The 17,906-nt window shown below is 41.2% G+C and overlaps 1 protein-coding gene across 4 annotated transcripts in view; it reads right to left on the bottom strand.

The window, feature by feature from the left end:
- Nucleotides 1-1,897: 1,897 nt before the first annotated feature.
- The window catches only part of SLC9A7 (solute carrier family 9 member A7), a 66,303-nt gene continuing 50,294 nt past the window's right edge, over nucleotides 1,898-17,906 (bottom strand). For 3 of the 4 annotated variants that reach the window (XM_077343396.1, XM_077343397.1, XM_077343399.1), the window contains 6 exons: nucleotides 17,356-17,509; nucleotides 12,352-12,411; nucleotides 10,164-10,227; nucleotides 7,199-7,281; nucleotides 6,212-6,317; nucleotides 1,898-3,579 (listed from right to left, as the gene is read on the bottom strand). In XM_077343396.1, the coding sequence (XP_077199511.1) occupies nucleotides 3,337-3,579; nucleotides 6,212-6,317; nucleotides 7,199-7,281; nucleotides 10,164-10,227; nucleotides 12,352-12,411; nucleotides 17,356-17,509 (710 nt within the window). In that variant the 3' untranslated portion in view covers nucleotides 1,898-3,336. The remainder of the gene's footprint in view (nucleotides 3,580-6,211; nucleotides 6,318-7,198; nucleotides 7,282-10,163; nucleotides 10,228-12,351; nucleotides 12,412-17,355; nucleotides 17,510-17,906) is intronic. The other variant, XM_077343398.1, reaches the window with a different exon arrangement.

Below are 17,906 nucleotides of genomic sequence, written 5' to 3'. Positions count from 1 at the left end.
ACACAGCTATGCTTCCCAACCATATTCTGCACACTTGCACCACTTCTGGGGTTTCTAGAAGCCTGAAGAATAGTTCAGGGGTTTCTCAATGGTAACAAAGTTAAGAAAGGCTGCTCTAGATGGATAAACCTAATGAAACCTAAAGCTCATGTACCTTTTCTTCCTTTCCCCTCTTCCCAATTTATTAAGTTATTGCATTTATATTCCACCTTTCATGGAACAGGGGTAGGGGTGTGCAAGCAAACTCATGGTATTTTGGGGGTTCAGGTATATTGAACCCACACAAATATTGGTTATTCCTAAATTCAAATACTTGTGTGGTATTACAGATTTGGTAAATAATTGGGGATGCCGAATTTTTCAGCTCTGATTCTGAGGCATTTCAATGGATCCAGTCAGTTCACTCTAAGCATTTGCCTTTTCCATGTGGCTTGATGAGTGGAAGGTGCCCTGTTTTAAGCCTGATCAAGGAATAAACTCAATTGAGCTGATCACATTATCTTAGAACTGGTCTGCCAGGCTAACAACTGTTTCCCCACTTCTATCTAGATCTCCCTTCCCAAATTTCCTCCTCCTTTTCTGAATAGAAGAAATCTCAACTATTAACAGAAGGAATTTCCAGGGACCTTTTCCACTCCGAGCCATGAAATTGTGTAGCTTGGAGTAAAGTCCAAGGTATTGGGAACTCAGTCCCTTTAAATGCCTCATATTCAGAGTTCAAGCTGTGAGAGTGAACTAACTCTAAGGCATTTAAAAGGATCTTGGTCCCTTTAAATGCATTAACTCTGGCTATCCAGCGGTCCAAAAAAAGCCCAGACATTTTTGGGCTTGGCCATTTTAGTAGAAAAAAAGATCCAGCTGCATTAATAAATGAAAAATACAGATGAAGTATTTTTTTGGAGGGGGGAATATTTTTTCAGCTTGGATAAGCCAAATGCACATCCTTAAACATGGGTCTGTCTACGTAAGGTCCAAGATGTCTCCCATCTCGACATGGATCAGATACATACCTGCTAAGCTGTAGCACTACTATTGCATCACATGCCTTCCAACCATATCTTGGGATCTTATGGTCAATTTAAGCTCTTGCACATGCATAATAAAGTCAATTTGTCACTAAGTCAGAACTGCTGATTAAAGCGTTCACTCCAGGCTGGGATTCCCAAGCAGTTCTCCATCCGAGCCAAGGCTCCCAGCTACAATTAAACCATAGTTTGTAGTTTGAAAAAAATGTTGGTATGTCATACAAAACATATGACAACTTACTGAGCAGGAACATGTCCAATGGTTCCCCCAGGCCTGCTCAAGGGATGACAACAGAGCCATGACATATGCGCATATAAAAAGCATATAGTGTGAAACCATGCCAGGTCTTACTCTACTCATGCATGTCGTCAGGCACATTTCTTAGACGTAGTCATTCTGAAACTTCATGAATTTGAATCTGAAATGGAGTGAAAAGGAAGACTGGCAACTATCAGAGAAAAGCTTGCTTAACTATAGGTCCTAACAGAGCAAATTAATATTGGTTCTAATAGGCTTTGAAGAAGTCATTTTTTGTCTCGCAAGAATCAATGTTTCCCCCCCTTATTCCACCGGGACCTGTTCTAATCAGGGTTGTTTTCACGGTGTTTTTGCACTGCTGTATCATCTTGCCTTATTGTCGGCACTAAAAATATACAGGCATAAACCCCAGGGGATTTCAGAAGGGTACCATCCTCTGCATACTTATTTGGAAGAAAGCTCACTGAAATCACTGAAACGTTAGCTTGCACAAACTCACAGGATTGGGAGTTCATGGCTAATGTGAAAGAGTAAGCTTCTTACTTACTGGTTCAACTCCCATAACGGCTGCAATCCTCTTTGCTTTGCATGCAACAATTACCACACCAGAAAAGAAGAGAATTATGAACTTTATTAGGTTGGTTCAAATTTCATTTATGCTGCACAAAACAGACTAAGATAAAATGGCAAGTAAAAGTTTGATTTCATGGTGGTAGGGAGAAAGAGGACTTTTTTTTTTAGATTTCCGTAAGCATATTTGTCACAATTAACTTACAAGGTAATTGGTTTAAGAAAAAGCCTACCTATTACTGTCAAAACATTACACTGAATCCTGCTTTCGGTAGCTGAGCTCGTATGCAGGGAAGTAAAAGAGATCTAATTGCATCATTGAGGTCATTCATTTTTTTGTATCCTATACAAAGTATTTTCTTTTCACATTACAACATGATATTATTCTATTATTACAGGAAAAAGGCACAGCACCATTTGAAAATATCTGGATAACAGTGCAACATGCCGCTAACACATCCACATGATTTCCAGAGAAACAAAAGCACTTTGTTTTTTTGCTCTAAGCATCATGTAAAGAGAAACATTTGGGCTGCCTCATCCTCCTTGATTAAATACAGAGTGGAAATCCAGAAATGTTACAGGAACATGAACCAGATGCCATGAATTTTGAAATAGCCGTTGCATTGCATCCAGTACTTAGTCTTCACAGTATTTAAACACCTCCACTTGTGAAGAGGAAGGTTACTATACAGGTCACAGGGTCACTACTTTGTTTTTCCACCAAAGAATTCTGTGACTTTAGCAAGAGAACCACATGGATGAAGGGTACAAGACAGGACACAAATGTTTTTGATTGCAAATAAATGTTCTTGCTTGTGATGCACCCATGGCTCTCTTAACAGAACTCTCAGCTTGTGATGCAACCATGGATCTCTTAACTGTCAGTACATTTTCCAGGTTATTAGAAGAAGTAAAGCTTCCCCTTTGAAACAGATACTAGCAAGGACTATTAAAAATTCTCCTGAAATGAAATGGAGCTTTGTTTCTCAGTGACATCTCAGAACAATGATACTTACGTTAATGTTTTGCATTGTATAATTATCATCTTTTGTTCCTTCCTTTTTTCAAGTATAACACAATTAAACATTGCACTTTCCATTCATGACAGACACCAGCATCCTCCCCTGTGCTTTCCAGACCAAGTGCCTTTTCTGTTGGCCGGTTCTTACAGTTAACATTCTGACATCCCTTGTCAGATTAGTGCTGCAGCAAAATGAGATGATTATAGCATGCTGCTGTAAAATTTCAAGTATGCATTTTTTAAAGAGAGGCTGGCCCAATTTTTCACTTGTCTGGTTTAGACAATGCCAGCTTCTTATATCAAGTTAAAAGAGAGAGGATCAAAGTTGGCATCTTCAGACCTTAATAAACCACTTGCACAAGAGACATTAATTGAACTGGCTAAGAACTCCCACTGCCATTGGCACCGAGAGCCATCTGGGACCCTTGGGCATATTGCTGTCTTTTCTGAGCAGATCATCATGCATCCAGTGGAAATACTAGTCGAGTCCCTCTGCTCATCACCTCAGGTGCTTCTGTTCCCAAATCACGTTCCAGAGCCTCCTCTGAGTTACTTTTTGTCTTCCTGCCATCAAGGCTAGTAGTAGCGGTGTGCGAGCCGGAGGATCCATTAGCAGTTATTGTAGTGTCCCCGTACGTCAAGGTCAGGTCACTGTCATTAAGAATAAAATCCGAGTCTTCATCTCTAAGCCGTTCATGATTCTGGGTGGGAAACAGAATCCAGGGCAGGGGTTTTTTTTAAAAAAAGATCACATTATGTTAATACGATTTATCAATTTATATTTACATCAGGGCTTTTTCTTCTCTCAAATTGACCTGATATTATTTTCTGCTACCATTCTCCAATATTTTTGTTGCTGAAATTAAAGTAGTTTTGTGGCGGACAAAGGAAAGAAAACAGCTGGTTTGTAACATAGATGCTCTACAATATTCCCAGGCAGCCAGCCCAACTAACTGGTCTATAATGTCCCAAATAATTTTTCTTCCCTTTTCCAAAGCCAGGCACTGTTTGTTCTCCACAGTCCTCTGGGGCCATGCCAGGAGTCCTTTACACCGGAAACAAGAACTCAGCTTCAATCCACATTCTCAAAGAGGTCCTGCCTTTCATAATTTGTTCAGCTTTATCCCAGATCAAGCTACCAATTACAGCCAACACAATGTTTGTGTATAATTTCTAAATAATCTCATAAGCATGAAAATAGCTTTTAAAAACACTGACAACTTAATACGTCTACCCGGGATTATGTTGCTTTAAGTGGAAGGTGCACGTGAATACTTCAGATGGAGTCTAAGTAATCTGAAACATTCTTTTGATAAAGGCAGGAATGCAACCCATGTGGATCCCAAGGGACTTGAAATTCTTCCAAATATAGCCCTAAACAGGCCTCTCCAATTCCTTACATTCTTAGCCATTCAAGCCTTATTTACTCCATTGCATTAAAAAAAATCGACAATGATGCCCAGACTAAGGCACACATCTATTTAAATAGTATTTACACATCACATCCCCATGTAAAGTTTTTTTTTTGTATGAGCTACTCTTCCTCAGATGAAATTGACACTCAGATTTCACAACTGGATTTCAGTAGAAATTTCTCACTAAACAAAAACTTGGCTGGCATACAACACAGCCTTGTGTTTAGCAAACCTCTAGAAGCATCTGTGTAAAAATTCAGACATAAACTGCTGCCATTCAAATGACTGAGACAGCAGGGGGAAAAACAAAGGTGTACTTACCTGTAACCATGGTTCATTGAATGTCCTTTGTGCAAGCACATGTGGATGGGTGGGAACAGCACATGAACAAAACTGCCATCTGAGAGGTCTTTACAGCTAAAAGTCTCCAGGGGTGCTGTGCACCCAAGCCAGAAAATTTGTTTCTAACCAGAAACCACAAGCACCAGCAAGACAGGAGGGAGGGTATGTGTGCCTGCACAGAAGATACTCGATGAACAATAGGTACAAGTAAGTGTAAGTTTGTTTTCATCATCAGTCTTCTGTGAAGTCCTATGTGGAGATTATAGCAATGCAGGATGCCAGGTTTTGGACACCACAGAATTATTAACTTTGAACTCAATCTGATGTTACTCTTCTCTTTACTGCAATCTGACATTCCTCCTTGAGTGAAGATTAAGAGGCTGTATTTGCTGCAAACAAATACATAGGTAAAGAAGAATGATGCCTACATGAAACTGTTGTTGATAGCAGATGTATCCATGGGCCAAGTTGTTTTCCGGATAACCTGGAGATATCATGTATAAGCTTGACAGCCATCACATTAGGCAGTTAAGGCTGCAGTCATGGAACCATTTCTATCTGCTCTGGTTCTGAGTCATGCAGAAGTTGACCTGCCAGTACATCTGCTACTTCCCCATCCATATTTGAAATTGGAGGGGATCCCAGGGATGGGGTCCTAAGCTTCTCTTAAAGGGCTGGGAATAAGCTCAGGAGTGCAGACAAGGCGTGTTGCCAAGATGTAGCTTTGCATTTATCCTTCTTTGGGTTTATGCTTTATCCTCTTAGCTAGTGGCTCAGATGAGGCATGATGTGTCAGAGGTGAGCATGACTGTGATCAGGCCCATTGGAATATGGACCTGGTAGAACATTCCTCACTAGCACAAAAACCAGAGACTCCAAAAAGGAGAGCTTTTCCTTTAGCAGCAAAAGAGAACTGAGAATAGGAATACACCTGCATTGAAGTATGTGGGCCCTGGGGGGGGGGGACCAAGCTTATTGGCTCCAGTACACAATGCTGTAAAGACTTCTGATGGCAGACCTGCTCATACATAGACCCTCCCCCAAATGTGGGACTGTACAAAAGTCACATTAAATGATTTGCAAAAAATCCTAGTTTGACAATAAAAAGTCTGCATATATCTTTTCAGTAATCCACCCATTTTTTTCATTATGCATCTGAGTACATGCTTCTGTGACAACCTCACCAGAGGTCTTTTAATTGGCCCTGGAAGCCAGCCATGACCTGTGGTCCCTCCCTTCTGCTAAGCCTTCCAACATGCAAGGACTTGGAAGAGGTTAGGCCCCCTTGCCTGGAGTCTTTCTGATGCCCAGAAAAAGATCTGCAAGGGGAGGGAATCAGTAGCAAACATTGTCCCTTCCATCAACTGAAATCCTCTGTGGGATTCAGTACAAATACTTTAATACATAATCTTTTTTAACAGTGATCTTAGTAGTCTAGCTTCAATAATTTCAGTGGTGCTGCCGTGATATGCTTTCTGTAGGGCGGTCAAATGCTCAGCGCACATCCCCAATTTATGTTGTATGTGTGCAAGAGAAACGTTTAGCTGTAAAGGAAAATCTGCAAAGTTGTGCTTACCTCATAAACTTGGGGACTGGTCAAGCAACGAGCTATCAGTCCACACCAGCTTGGAAGAGTTGTTGTTAGTGGAGGGCCACTGTGTGTAAGGATGGGCTTCAAGTAACTTTCAGTATGTCATTAAGGAAAGAAATATTTCTCTCTACTTTGAATTTGTTTTTAAGTGCTGGTTTCTGACAAGGTAGCTTCTCCTTAAAGGTTTTTTTGTTTGTATTCCTCAGACTCTCTAACTGTGTTCATAACACAACACTCATTTAATTAACTGAATAGCTGTCTTTGCTGCACCAACTCATGAAGTTATTTGAATGGGGTCCTGCCAGCAACAAAACGCCAGGCTGACTCTCAGGCACAAACATTTGAGAGTTTTAGCCTGAAGCACAGAACCCATTCAGTTGAGAAGAGTCAAAAGCGACTGATCCAGCTTTAGGAATCATCCAGATCACTGGAATGATGGAATTTAGCTCTTACTTCCTTGCTTAGAGATGTGGTTGACTGAACCATAATAATTTAACAGAAGTGTTCAGCTAAGGTTTCTTGAATTTAACTCTTCATAATACTAAGACACTGAAGCAATTAAAGGCCAGTTTAATGCAGCCGAGAGGCGTGACCTAGGTAAATATAGGTTGAAATGAAACTCACTGGATGATGTTGGGAAGTCAGCGTCTCTCAGCATAACCTACCATCCTCTGTTCTTATAGGTAGTACCTTTGTGTTTGCCACTTTCCTTGAAGAGAGGATGGAGGTCAGAACACAACAGCATAGCCTTTCACAAAATGCTCACATTAGGCACAAATGAGATTGGCTACTGACTTTATATGAGTGCACTTTATCGCTTCGTGCTAATGGCTAGCCTAGCACATAGCTGCTACTTAGGCCTTGTATAATCTATACAAGTACACCTGGTCATTGCTTTTGCAAGGCTGTAATTCTTTCTGACTAAGGACAGTGTTTTCTGGGGTGGTAGTGGTGATTGTTAGAAAAGGATACTTGTGGTCAAAACTATACCATAGCCTGAAGATCCAAGCACTTTCTTGCTTCGTCCTGTTCCTTCTATCAAGATCTGGACCATCCTGTTGAGAGGACATCTGCATCATACACATGCATACTTTGTGCCAGCTGGTCAAGTCAGGTAGGTTCTCAGCTCTCTGGGCATTTCGCAAACTATACCAAGCTAAATTACTCAGGCAGCCATTCTTATAAAGCTAACGGGGGTTTGATGCAACAGAACGATTCAGGAAGAATTTTTTAAGAGAAAGACTAGACTAAACCACTGTGTATACTATGTAGTATCTGTTGCAGTATATATTATTCTAGTATGTAATTTCTGCTCCCTTTAATATATGGTATTAATACTTATGCTTTGTTTCAGCTTTGTTCCAGATTTTTTTCATGGTTTTAATTTCTGTAGTCTAATCCTATTCCATTGCTTATTGGATGTCCCATCCTATTGGCTGCACCGACTTGCACTGTATAATCTGCCCTGAGTCTCAGTGAGAAAGGTGGACTATCCATACTGGACTATCAAGACAAAGCATTTAAAATTCAAGGTCATGATTCAATAGGAATAAAAAAAATCAGGCTGAAAAGTTGGACCAGTTCTATTAGACCAGCTGTTCTTCGGGTCTGTTTACTTGGCTCCGCCAGATCAAGCAAGAACACAACTGGAGCCCCTTGTAAGCAAAATCAAGACTGAGCACAAGGCAATTCGGATGTGTGTGCTCACTGACACTGTAGAAATGGTTTCCTGAAACAAACAGATCAATAGAAAATACAAAGAAGATAGCAGAGTTGACCTCTTCCACCTTTGGATATTTCAAGTATTCTTCATCTCTAGGGTTTATTGCTTGGCTCTGTATAACTTGTTGGGACTGGAAGTGCTCCCCTTCGGCTCTCCAGCTTACTTCTATCTTGGACACTTTATGCTTACTAGGAGAGTACAACCAAAGGAGTTGTTTCTCAGGAAAGGGGTGCATTTCCTCACCTTAGGTCTAATGTTGTTATGACCTCATTAACTTGGCACGAATAAGCTTCCAATAAGTGGCCTAGCAATTCCTCCAACTTGGAAAAAGTGGTAAGAACCACTCAGAAGTCAGCTACTTACATCTCAACTCAGTCAAGTAATAACATCCAATATATTTTTTAAAAGCTCACTTTGCTGAATATTCAGCTTCCTTTGAGATCAAGAGTTTTGAAAATGTTGTACCGCATTTAAAAAGAGCTGAGTTGTTTCTGAATTTGGTTCACTTTCTTTTAAACTTCCGTTGCTTTTAGTTGAGTTGTAAGCTTCTCATTTTTGTAAGCCTCTCATTTCACATGCTATTTAAAATTTCTCTCACATACTTGAAGATAGAGTAATGGATTGAACACTCGATCAAAGTCGTCCAGAAAAAGCATTACCTTCTCTCTGAAATCCTTCTCAGTTAACTCAGTATGCCAGTCTTGGGGGAGGTAATGAAAGAACTGATAAATGCCGGACCAGACCAGACTAAGCTGCAGTAGCATTAACACATTAAATGTAATCCTCTGAATGCAAAAGCAGAACCGGGTAGTCCAAAGGCACTTTTAAAAATGGACGTTTGTTCCAGTATATGTTTGTGTGAGACAGAACTTGCTTTTTCAGATACAACAATAGTGGGCTTGCAAATCACAGCTGGTCCAAAAGAGAGTTTTTAATAGCCTAATTAAACTGATTTAAGAACACTCTGCCCTTTCTAGGCAGTATCTGACAAATCTGGTAGGAGATCAATCAATCAATATTTATTCACGGTCATTCAGACCAAAACCCAAATACATGCAGTTAAAACCAAGACAATCCAAAAAGCAGGAAAACTGCCAATGCTATAAAAATGTTAAAAGTCTGACATCATAGTCAGTATTTAAAACATACTTTAAGTTACCAGTTTAAAAAAAAAATGGCTTTGTACTTATAGGGTTGGATCATAAATAATTTTTTTGATCCATATACCGAGTACGCAATTTCATGGCGGCGGTGCAAAATTTAGCTGTGCAGAGAGTTGTTTGCTTATCTGCGTCTTGAAGCAGTACCTTGATTTTCTCCTTTGTGGAAGATCTCGGGTAAGTGTTCAGAATTGGCTGGATAAAGGTGCGTCTGATAGTGTCATAAATGGGGCAGAACAGAAACACATGTTCATCTGACTCTATCCATCCGCTGGCACAAGGACAGAGTCTCTGAGCAAGGGGTTTCTTTTGGTAGCGCCCCTCCAGCACAGCAGTGGGTAGAGTTGAGCATCTTGCTTGGGCGAAGGCCCTTCTATGGGTGATAAGTTCTAGGTCTGACAGGTATGGAGCTGGAACAAGCGTGTATCGGATCCTATCTGGACACAGAAATTCTGGTGTTTTGGCTAGATCCCTTTGCCGGCTGATGTCCTTGACCCTTTGTTTAATTATGGATTTAGCTTGATCTTGCTGGTAGGAGATATGATGGTATAATGGGATTGGAGTCAGCAGTGAGCAAGCAGAAAGAAAAATGTACAGTTCCGCTTGCACAAGTAGTAGAGCAATGACTACAGCAACCTGAGGTCCAGTGAGCATAGGCCATCATCTCTCTTGCTGAGACACAGTTTGTCTTGTACATCAGCACAGTTTGTTTTCCTGTTACATAAAAAACATTTGCCACTCTTGTCCGAAAACCTGGCAGTAGACAGCCAGCAAAAATAACTCCTAGAGCTTTTACATCCTTATCACCTTGCAGCTTCACGTTACCCCTTCAGCAGTCAAAAAGAAATTGGCTGTAAGGAAATTGCATTATCTATGGCAGCAGCTCTGCCAGGCACACCATCAAGGAAGAAAAATTAGAAGCACAAGCCAGAAACATTTTATAGAATCCTGGGTGTACTTGGCACCAAATGATTTTAACACTTTAAAAACATAAAATATTTCATCAAAATGCCATTTCAGCATCATTGACCGGTTTGCAAAGTTAATTACTCACTCCTTGTAAGACTTGAAAGCTGTCATTGCTGGGCGGTGGGTCTTGATCTGGGTCAACTCCAACTCTGCATAAACATCCAAGATTTGGGTTGATGGGAAGAGAAAATAAGCCATGTGGTTAGCTGAACTTTCAATGCCCTTAACCTGGGCTCCTAGCTCTTATAAAAAGGTGGCTGAAAACAGTTATCTGGCACTTTCAGAAAACACTTTTGCATTACAATTCAGGCAGACTGTTTTACAATACCAAGGTAATATTCTGATGCTGATTACAACAACCTTATGTAGCTAGAGTTTGCTTTTATAAATCCCAGATGTATCTCCAATTCACAGAACTGCTGCTTACATGTTATTTTGTAGAATCAGATGACTGTCTAGTACCTCCAAATATATATTTTTTTGTTTTCATGAAGGTAACTCATAATTAATAACATACTAAGAAATCCTTAAGGGTATCTTATGTAAACATGCAGAGCAGTTTTTACTAGCATGTGTAGGTATGAGTAATGAGTTCGTAAAATTATCCAGATGGATAGTGGGAGATTGGTATAACACTTAGAACACAGAGGCAGTCCCTTAATGGTGTTTCTTATGTCAATCCCAGAAACTAGCACAAAAGTAATAGGAAGACAATTCTATAACTAGAGAGACTAGCCTGTTTAATACTGGCTTGTCTATCCATTTTGGAGGCTCTGTACTGAAGGCAGCTGTAACACAGCATAAAGAGTCAAGATGCAGGCATACAGATCCGTTTAACCACTGAAAACTTGCTGAATAGCTTGTTTAGAACAGGAGAAGAACACACATTTTGAAGCAGGAAAGGAAGGAGTTACTAGCAGCAGTATCCATCAGTGACCCAGAAAAACCCTACGAATTAATCTCAAATTTTAGGCAGACATAGTGCCTATTTCCTGCAAGGTGTATTTCCCCAACATAGCTAAATTAAAGGTTATGGCAGAAATTGTATAGCAGAAACATGGGCTCAAGATAGGTACAGTTCTCTACAGCCCCAATTAAGAGTGCCTCAGGGGGTTGCAAAACAGAGGATGTATGGGTTTGGAAGTGTTGGAGAAATCATTGAGCTGCCCCAGTGCTCCCATAAAACCTTTGGGCTAACATATAAAATGGCACTATTTGGTACATTTCTACTTTATACGTCTATAAATGCCTTCATTCTCAATAGCTGATACTAGAGAAAGAGCTGCAAACCACTGCACCCTCTGCTATCATTGCACATGTACTTCATTTCTTCCAACTTCTCAGATGGCCCAAAGAAAGATGAAACACACAAATGTCATGGCAAGCAAGATATTGGACTAAAGCATCTCACACAGTCACAATAAGACCTGTAACATGTTTGATATTGAGATATATTTTATTAACATTAGAAACACCTGTCTCCTTAATAGTGTTTTAGCCCCATCCGTACATTTTAGCTTATTAGTTGTATAGAGAATTAACCACATTTAAACAAATGCATTCTTGAAACTATTGTATTTGTCCAGAGTATACACAGTACAGACATTCTGTATGAGTAAAACCTTGCCTTAAAGATCTCACTCATTCCAAAAGGGGTGGAGGAATTCCCTAGGCTTCCCCCCACTCCCGCCTCCCAGCTCCGGGGCTCCCCTGACATTCCTATTTTTCCACTGGGGAAAAACTGGGGGAGGGGAAATCCTCAAGAAGGAAGACCCCCTCCCTCAGTTTTGAAAGGATTTCCTCTTTACATCTCCAGCTTAGACTCCAGTAACTCTGCAAAGGACTCCACTATTATTGACTTGCTTTGAGAATATCTTTTCTGTGTCACAATGATGCTTGAAAGTCATACAGCTCCAGAAGACCAGCCTAGCAAAAGGCCAATTCCCAAACAGAGCAAATACAGATTTAGCCATAAAGTGTGTGTGTGTGTGTGTGTGTATGAGTAACATCTGAAGAGAACACAAGGCTTCTTGAGAAAATGTGTACTTGCAACATTCTGCACTCCTTTACTTTAGGAGGCAGCACACCAAGGAGAAAAGACAACTGCCTCCTTTCAGCCCACATGATGGGAGGCTTGCAGAAAATCAGGACAGGAGAACTGCAGAGTCTTCCGTAAGAGAAAGACATGAAGCAAGCAGACAGACTTTAGGTTAGAAAGATGAAGAAAGCCAAGCGTCAGGCACAATTTGTTACCAACGGAGCTATATGGTCACCTGAAGTACAGCCAGCGGCTTTCATTCATCTCTTCCACCGATGGAACATGGTCGCCAACTCTAGTATAGCATAAGAATGGAATGTAAATAACACTGGGGGAGAAATGGCTGTGGTCCTTTGGCAAGTGTCCCCCCCCCCTTCAGCTTACACAAACTGGCAAACACACATAGAAATACAAAGTAAAAAGTAAGGACAGGGCTGAATTAAAATCAAACATTACAAAAAAAAAAAGAATCAAAAAGCCCATTGTAGTATTTTCACTGGAATTTAAATTACATTTTATTTCCAACTGTGCTAGAAGACAGATAAGGGCATAAAGAAATGGCAGCTTCCCCTCCACACTAGGCTCATTTCGGTTCCCAACCCCCAGTTTCTAACTCTGCCTTCCTGAGCTCCTTTCTCTTGTCTCTATAGAACAGGTACCACTTTTCCTATCTTATCCCCAGCCCCTGACAGTTTCTCCTGCCTGCTGCTCTCATTTTCTTTGCCTGTTCCTGCCTCATCTGCTGATTTTCTTGAACACCTTTTTGTTCTTCCTCCCCTCATGTGTGGGCCTTCAGCTCTCCTTATCTCCAGGCCATCTTTCCCCAGTCCTTCGCTTCTTTCACTCTGCACCCCCAATATCAGGATCCGTGTTCCTATTGCTACTCACCCACTGTGCCTTTTAATCTCTCCCTTTCTCAGACCATCTGTGATATCACCATGAGCTTAGTGTTAAAAAAAAAACGTCATAAGACCGACAGGGTGAACTACTTCTGGCAATAACCATTAGGCTCGTAATTTAGAAAAAGACAATTTTCTGAAAAAGTAATCACAAGTAGATGAGTTTGCTGCTGAGGCGAGGCAAAGGGGGTAAAAACTATTTCCATTAGCTCATTCCATTTGTTGAAGCTGCGGACCTAGCCTGTTGCTGGTGATCCACCCCAAAGATAGGGTGGTTAGTGTCCAAGAGACAAAGGCACAACTGCTTTGAAATTACCAGCTTCAATTGTGGGTGAATCCTTATCTCTATGAAAATCTAAATTTTTTTAAAAACAGCAGATTTTGAAACTCAATTCCTGGCTTTCAAAAGCATTTAGGCTAGTTTAAACACACATTCACGTCCAAATTCACACTCATTAGATATCCTGTTTCTAACAAACAGTAAACCATTATTTCAGCTGCAGACATGTTTCCTTCCTCTGTTAGAGCTGGGGGGCGGGGATAGCTGAAGTCAGCTCCTTTTTGCAGAAGAAAGCTGCAAGTGGTTTTTGATTTCCGGACTTCACAGGTTCTTTCTCTCTTTAAAGGCTGCTGTGCACCACATTCATAAGATGGTCTTTTTAATGTCTACATGAAGGAAGGCTGGGGTTTGGATACTCTTGTTAATTCATTACTCAAATAAAGCTGCAGTCCCCAAAGGGAACAGGCTTCTTTAAAAAAAATCACTTTGCCAGACAAAACTAATCTATAAGAATTAGGCCAAGCAAACACTATTGTTATACCCCAAATGACTATAAAATATAATTCAGATGATAAACAGGCCATTGTATCGTTCCTTTCCCAGCAATATTGGCTGCATCCATATGGTTGGGTATTCTCCATGCTGCTTTTAATAGAGATTGTAAATGCCGAGGCATGCATCTTGTAGACTGAGGCTCCATACATGAGATTTTTTTTGTACCATTTCCTCTATCCTACCCCAGCTTTTTCCTTTCAGCAGTGATTCTGCACTGGCTTTCAGGGGCATGAATGCCACAGCTGCCACAGTACCTTTGGAGGGCAGGAAAATCTATACCACTCCTTCCAGGTGACATGCTACATCCTTGGACTGTGCTCATTCCAAAAATACCAAAGTAAAACAAATGTGAAAAAGAACGTTGTGAGGGAAAACCTGGAAACATGACACTCACAACATGATATCGTGTGGAAGCTCCAGTTTGGAAGCCAAGACAGAGAAGGAAGACTCAGATGGGGAAGCAGTTCTAAGAGCCACCTCACAATTCCGGGTTTTGTTTGGAAGTGCCAGGAGGAGCTTTGGTATCACCACTGCTTGCTCTGTTAAGCAGTGCTACCTACATCTGGCACTAAAGGATACATCGCAAACGAGAACACCAGTGATTGATGCTTACATCTCACTGTCAGACATGTGCTCTGCTGCAACCAGTTCTTAGCTAGCATCCAGTGCTAGGCTCCTGTTCCGCATCTGGTAGGGCAACAGGGTCTGGGAAACTGAACAAGGTTTTCTTTAAAAAAAAAAATTGAAACTGCACATGACTGCCACCTCCTGGATGATCCCATACAGCTCAATTTGCTGCCTTTCCCAGGCCAATTCACTACCGTGAGTTTGGCAGGGAACTGCACAGAGGTAATTAAGCGGAAGGATCTATACTAAACCATATTCAGCATTCCTGAAGGTTGGTACCAGGTCGATTAACTTGCCTTGCAGAACTATTTGAGCTAATTCCAGACAGGATGTCAATGTCCCCCCCCCTCAAGATAAACCCCCATGAATAATGTTATCAACAGACTGCACCCGAGATTGCACTGATGGCTCGGAGATATGCTAAAGTTTTAATGTGTGCATTGAGATGAGTTTTAAAGGTTTTAATTAACAATAATAACATTAAAACCTTAAGTTTTATTTGCTATTTCTGTTGTACATCACAGAGCCGGTCTAGGAGAACAGTTTATAAATCAAATCAATCAATCAATGTTTTGCCCCATCGCCATAGTGCACTAACACAGTTGTTCACCCTACTTTTAAAATTAAATTGCCTCACCAGCATGGTGAAAGCATAATGCAACAAGAAATGGTGGCCATCCAGGCAGGATCTACTGAGCATGCTCACAAAATGATTCACATTTCATTTGCTGACAACAAGAATTGGCTTGTCCTTTCCCTTCATACAAAACTGGGCCAAGTTAGAAGAGCATCTGGGTTCTAACACTTCTGAAGTCCAAGTTTTCTAAGGGGTTTTGTTGCATTGTCTGGAGTGGGTCTCACTCCATGGACATGCAGTCCAATGATTAGAGGAATACGTATATGTCCAGGAGGTGTTTGTTTTGCTTAAACATGTAGCCATCTTATACTGTCTTAGACCACTGATCTAGTAAGGTCAGTATTGTCTGCTCTGATGGACAGAGGTCGTTCATACCACTCTTTACGTGGAACCTTCTGCATGACAAGCAGATGCTTTTCTATGATGTCATACAGACCCTACCATTTAAGGTTAAATTGGCTGCTTTGGAAATTTCTATAGGCCACCCTGAGGCTTTGTTGGGGAGAAAAGCAGCTCTGAAATGCCTTGACAAATAAATATAAGCAGATGCCTCAATGCTACCTCATGCAATGCCAGGAAGGAGGCCATAAAAAGCCAAGTTAAGAGCCAATAATGATACCTGAAAATACTTTGTGAGGAGGCATGGAAAATGACAGCAATCCCATGCAGAATTATTTGGTTAGAGTACAAAAACAAGAATAGGGAACTGAATAGTTCTCCAATAGGTTTATTATGAACAATGGCCTTAGGAGAAAAGGCACAGAACCAACTTCCTCCTCCTGTCAATGGGCATTTAGTAACTAAAAGAGTTCGATATGATAAAACTTTGGGGGGTAATTCTATTCAACCACAGCAAGTAACTTTGAGCCAAAGTGATTTGCCATTTGTCAAGGTTAGGGACAGAAGGATATTACAATAAAACACAGAATATTATAAGCCAAAATGTCTGTAAAATACAGAGGGAAGCTGTCATTCTACCTAGATGAAGAATGAAACCCCTTCACCCCACCCTCCAACCAGTCCAAGATAAACTTTGAATACTTGGAAGCTGTTACATCCTGGCCAGAAGACTTACCTTACAGGGAAGGTATCCAGGCAGTGCATAAACAAATGTGTTGTACAGAACTGGGCAGAGGATTTCCTTGTTACAGGCTAGGAGTTCCTCATTCTTTTTGTTCAAAATATTTTACCCACCTAATAGGCAAAGGCTTTCAAGGTGGCAAGCAGCAAACAAGACATTAACTGTAAGGAACAATCCTCACACCTGGCATCACCCCAGAAGAATAATCTCCAAACAAAATCAGACTGGATGGGGAGAGAAACGTCTTATCAAACTCACTTGCAGCAATGTAATGGTAAGAAACAAATGACAGCCAAAAGGCTGAATGAATGGCATATTTTGACCTAGTGCCTAAAACTTTAGAGGCTGGGCACCAAGCAGATCTGCAAAGAGGAAGACTTGTCACTGGTAACCAGCCAGCTTGCCTAAAGGGGCAGGGGAGCAATACAATGAATGTGAAGTCACTGGAAGAGTTTAACTGAGATCCTAAACCATTCAGAAGTTACAAGGTAAAAAGTACATCCAGTTGTGCCATGAAGCCAACAGGTAGTTAGTTCAGTTCTGTTTCTATCAAGAGGTATGTTCCAAGGAGTTAGCAGAAATCTTTTAGGAAAGCTCTGCGGGAGCTTTCAGCATTCTGCAGGGCCTGCAAAATGAAGCTCTTTTGTCAGGCTTATGGTTGAGGTTGGCACGGCCAGGAAGATCTGATTGCCCCCCCCCCCCCGGTGATAAGCAGTAGCTGGCTGTCATCTGTGCCCCTCTTCCTCTATTAGATATTGCTGGGGGGATTGGAGGTTGGGTTACACTGCTGTGTTCCTTGGGATTTTTTATTTATTGCTATATAATTTTTAAGTCCTAGTGTGTTTTAACTGGGTTTTATTGGGAATTTTGTTATGGACAATTGTACCCCGCCACGAGCCGGTTCCAAGAGTGATGGGAAATAAATTAATAATAATAAGTGTAAGTGTAAGTATAATTTATAGGGAAGAATACATGACTGTTTTGGCAAGCTGACCACCGAACTTCATCTTGTTTAGAGACTACACGTTAAATACTCACATGCACAAAGAACTTCAAAGCAACTTGGACAACCAAGCAGCAAACGTATTGGACATCTCAAATGTAACAGGGTAACATAGCAAGACTTTGGGGATTCTGATTCACACTCTGAAGATGCATACCTTATGTTTAGCCAGGAGAGCATGGGTGTTGTGCCGCCGCCAATTACCCAAACGGTGAAGAAGACAATCAGAAGTGTTGTGGTGAACATCATCTGGTGAGAATAAGTGGCAGTGTCTCGGATGGCTAGAGCAAACGCCATGGCTCCTCTAAGGCCTGCAGGCAGTAAATGAAAGGAGCATAAGCTTCCTGATGCTAGGGATGTTTTTGTGATGCCTCCCCTTCCGCAAAAAACTGAGAGGTTCCAATGGATGCTTAGTGGGCTAAGATGGCAGCTGATCTGCCCACCTACGCCATTCAGGCTCAGTGCCCACTTTGGATGCCATTTCTTCGATTGTACTGCCCACAGGGGCATGCTACTGCTAGCCTAAGGTACAAATGACCCAAGCAGCTCTACTTCTCCAGGACTGCATGCAGGCTACTCAACTCCCTGCCCCGCAAAAGACATGGTAGCTGTACAACCCCCAAATAGCTCTTCAGCTGTTTTATGCAAGCAGAGAAAAGTTTCCAGATGCACTTATACTGTTTTCCAGTCTCAGTGAGGGAAAGCAAG

This window comes from Paroedura picta, chromosome 6, assembly GCF_049243985.1.
Source record: "Paroedura picta isolate Pp20150507F chromosome 6, Ppicta_v3.0, whole genome shotgun sequence".
NCBI lineage: Eukaryota > Metazoa > Chordata > Lepidosauria > Squamata > Gekkonidae > Paroedura > Paroedura picta.
The sequence above is the reverse complement of the archived record's forward strand: the minus strand, read 5'-3'. Positions and strand labels throughout refer to the sequence as shown.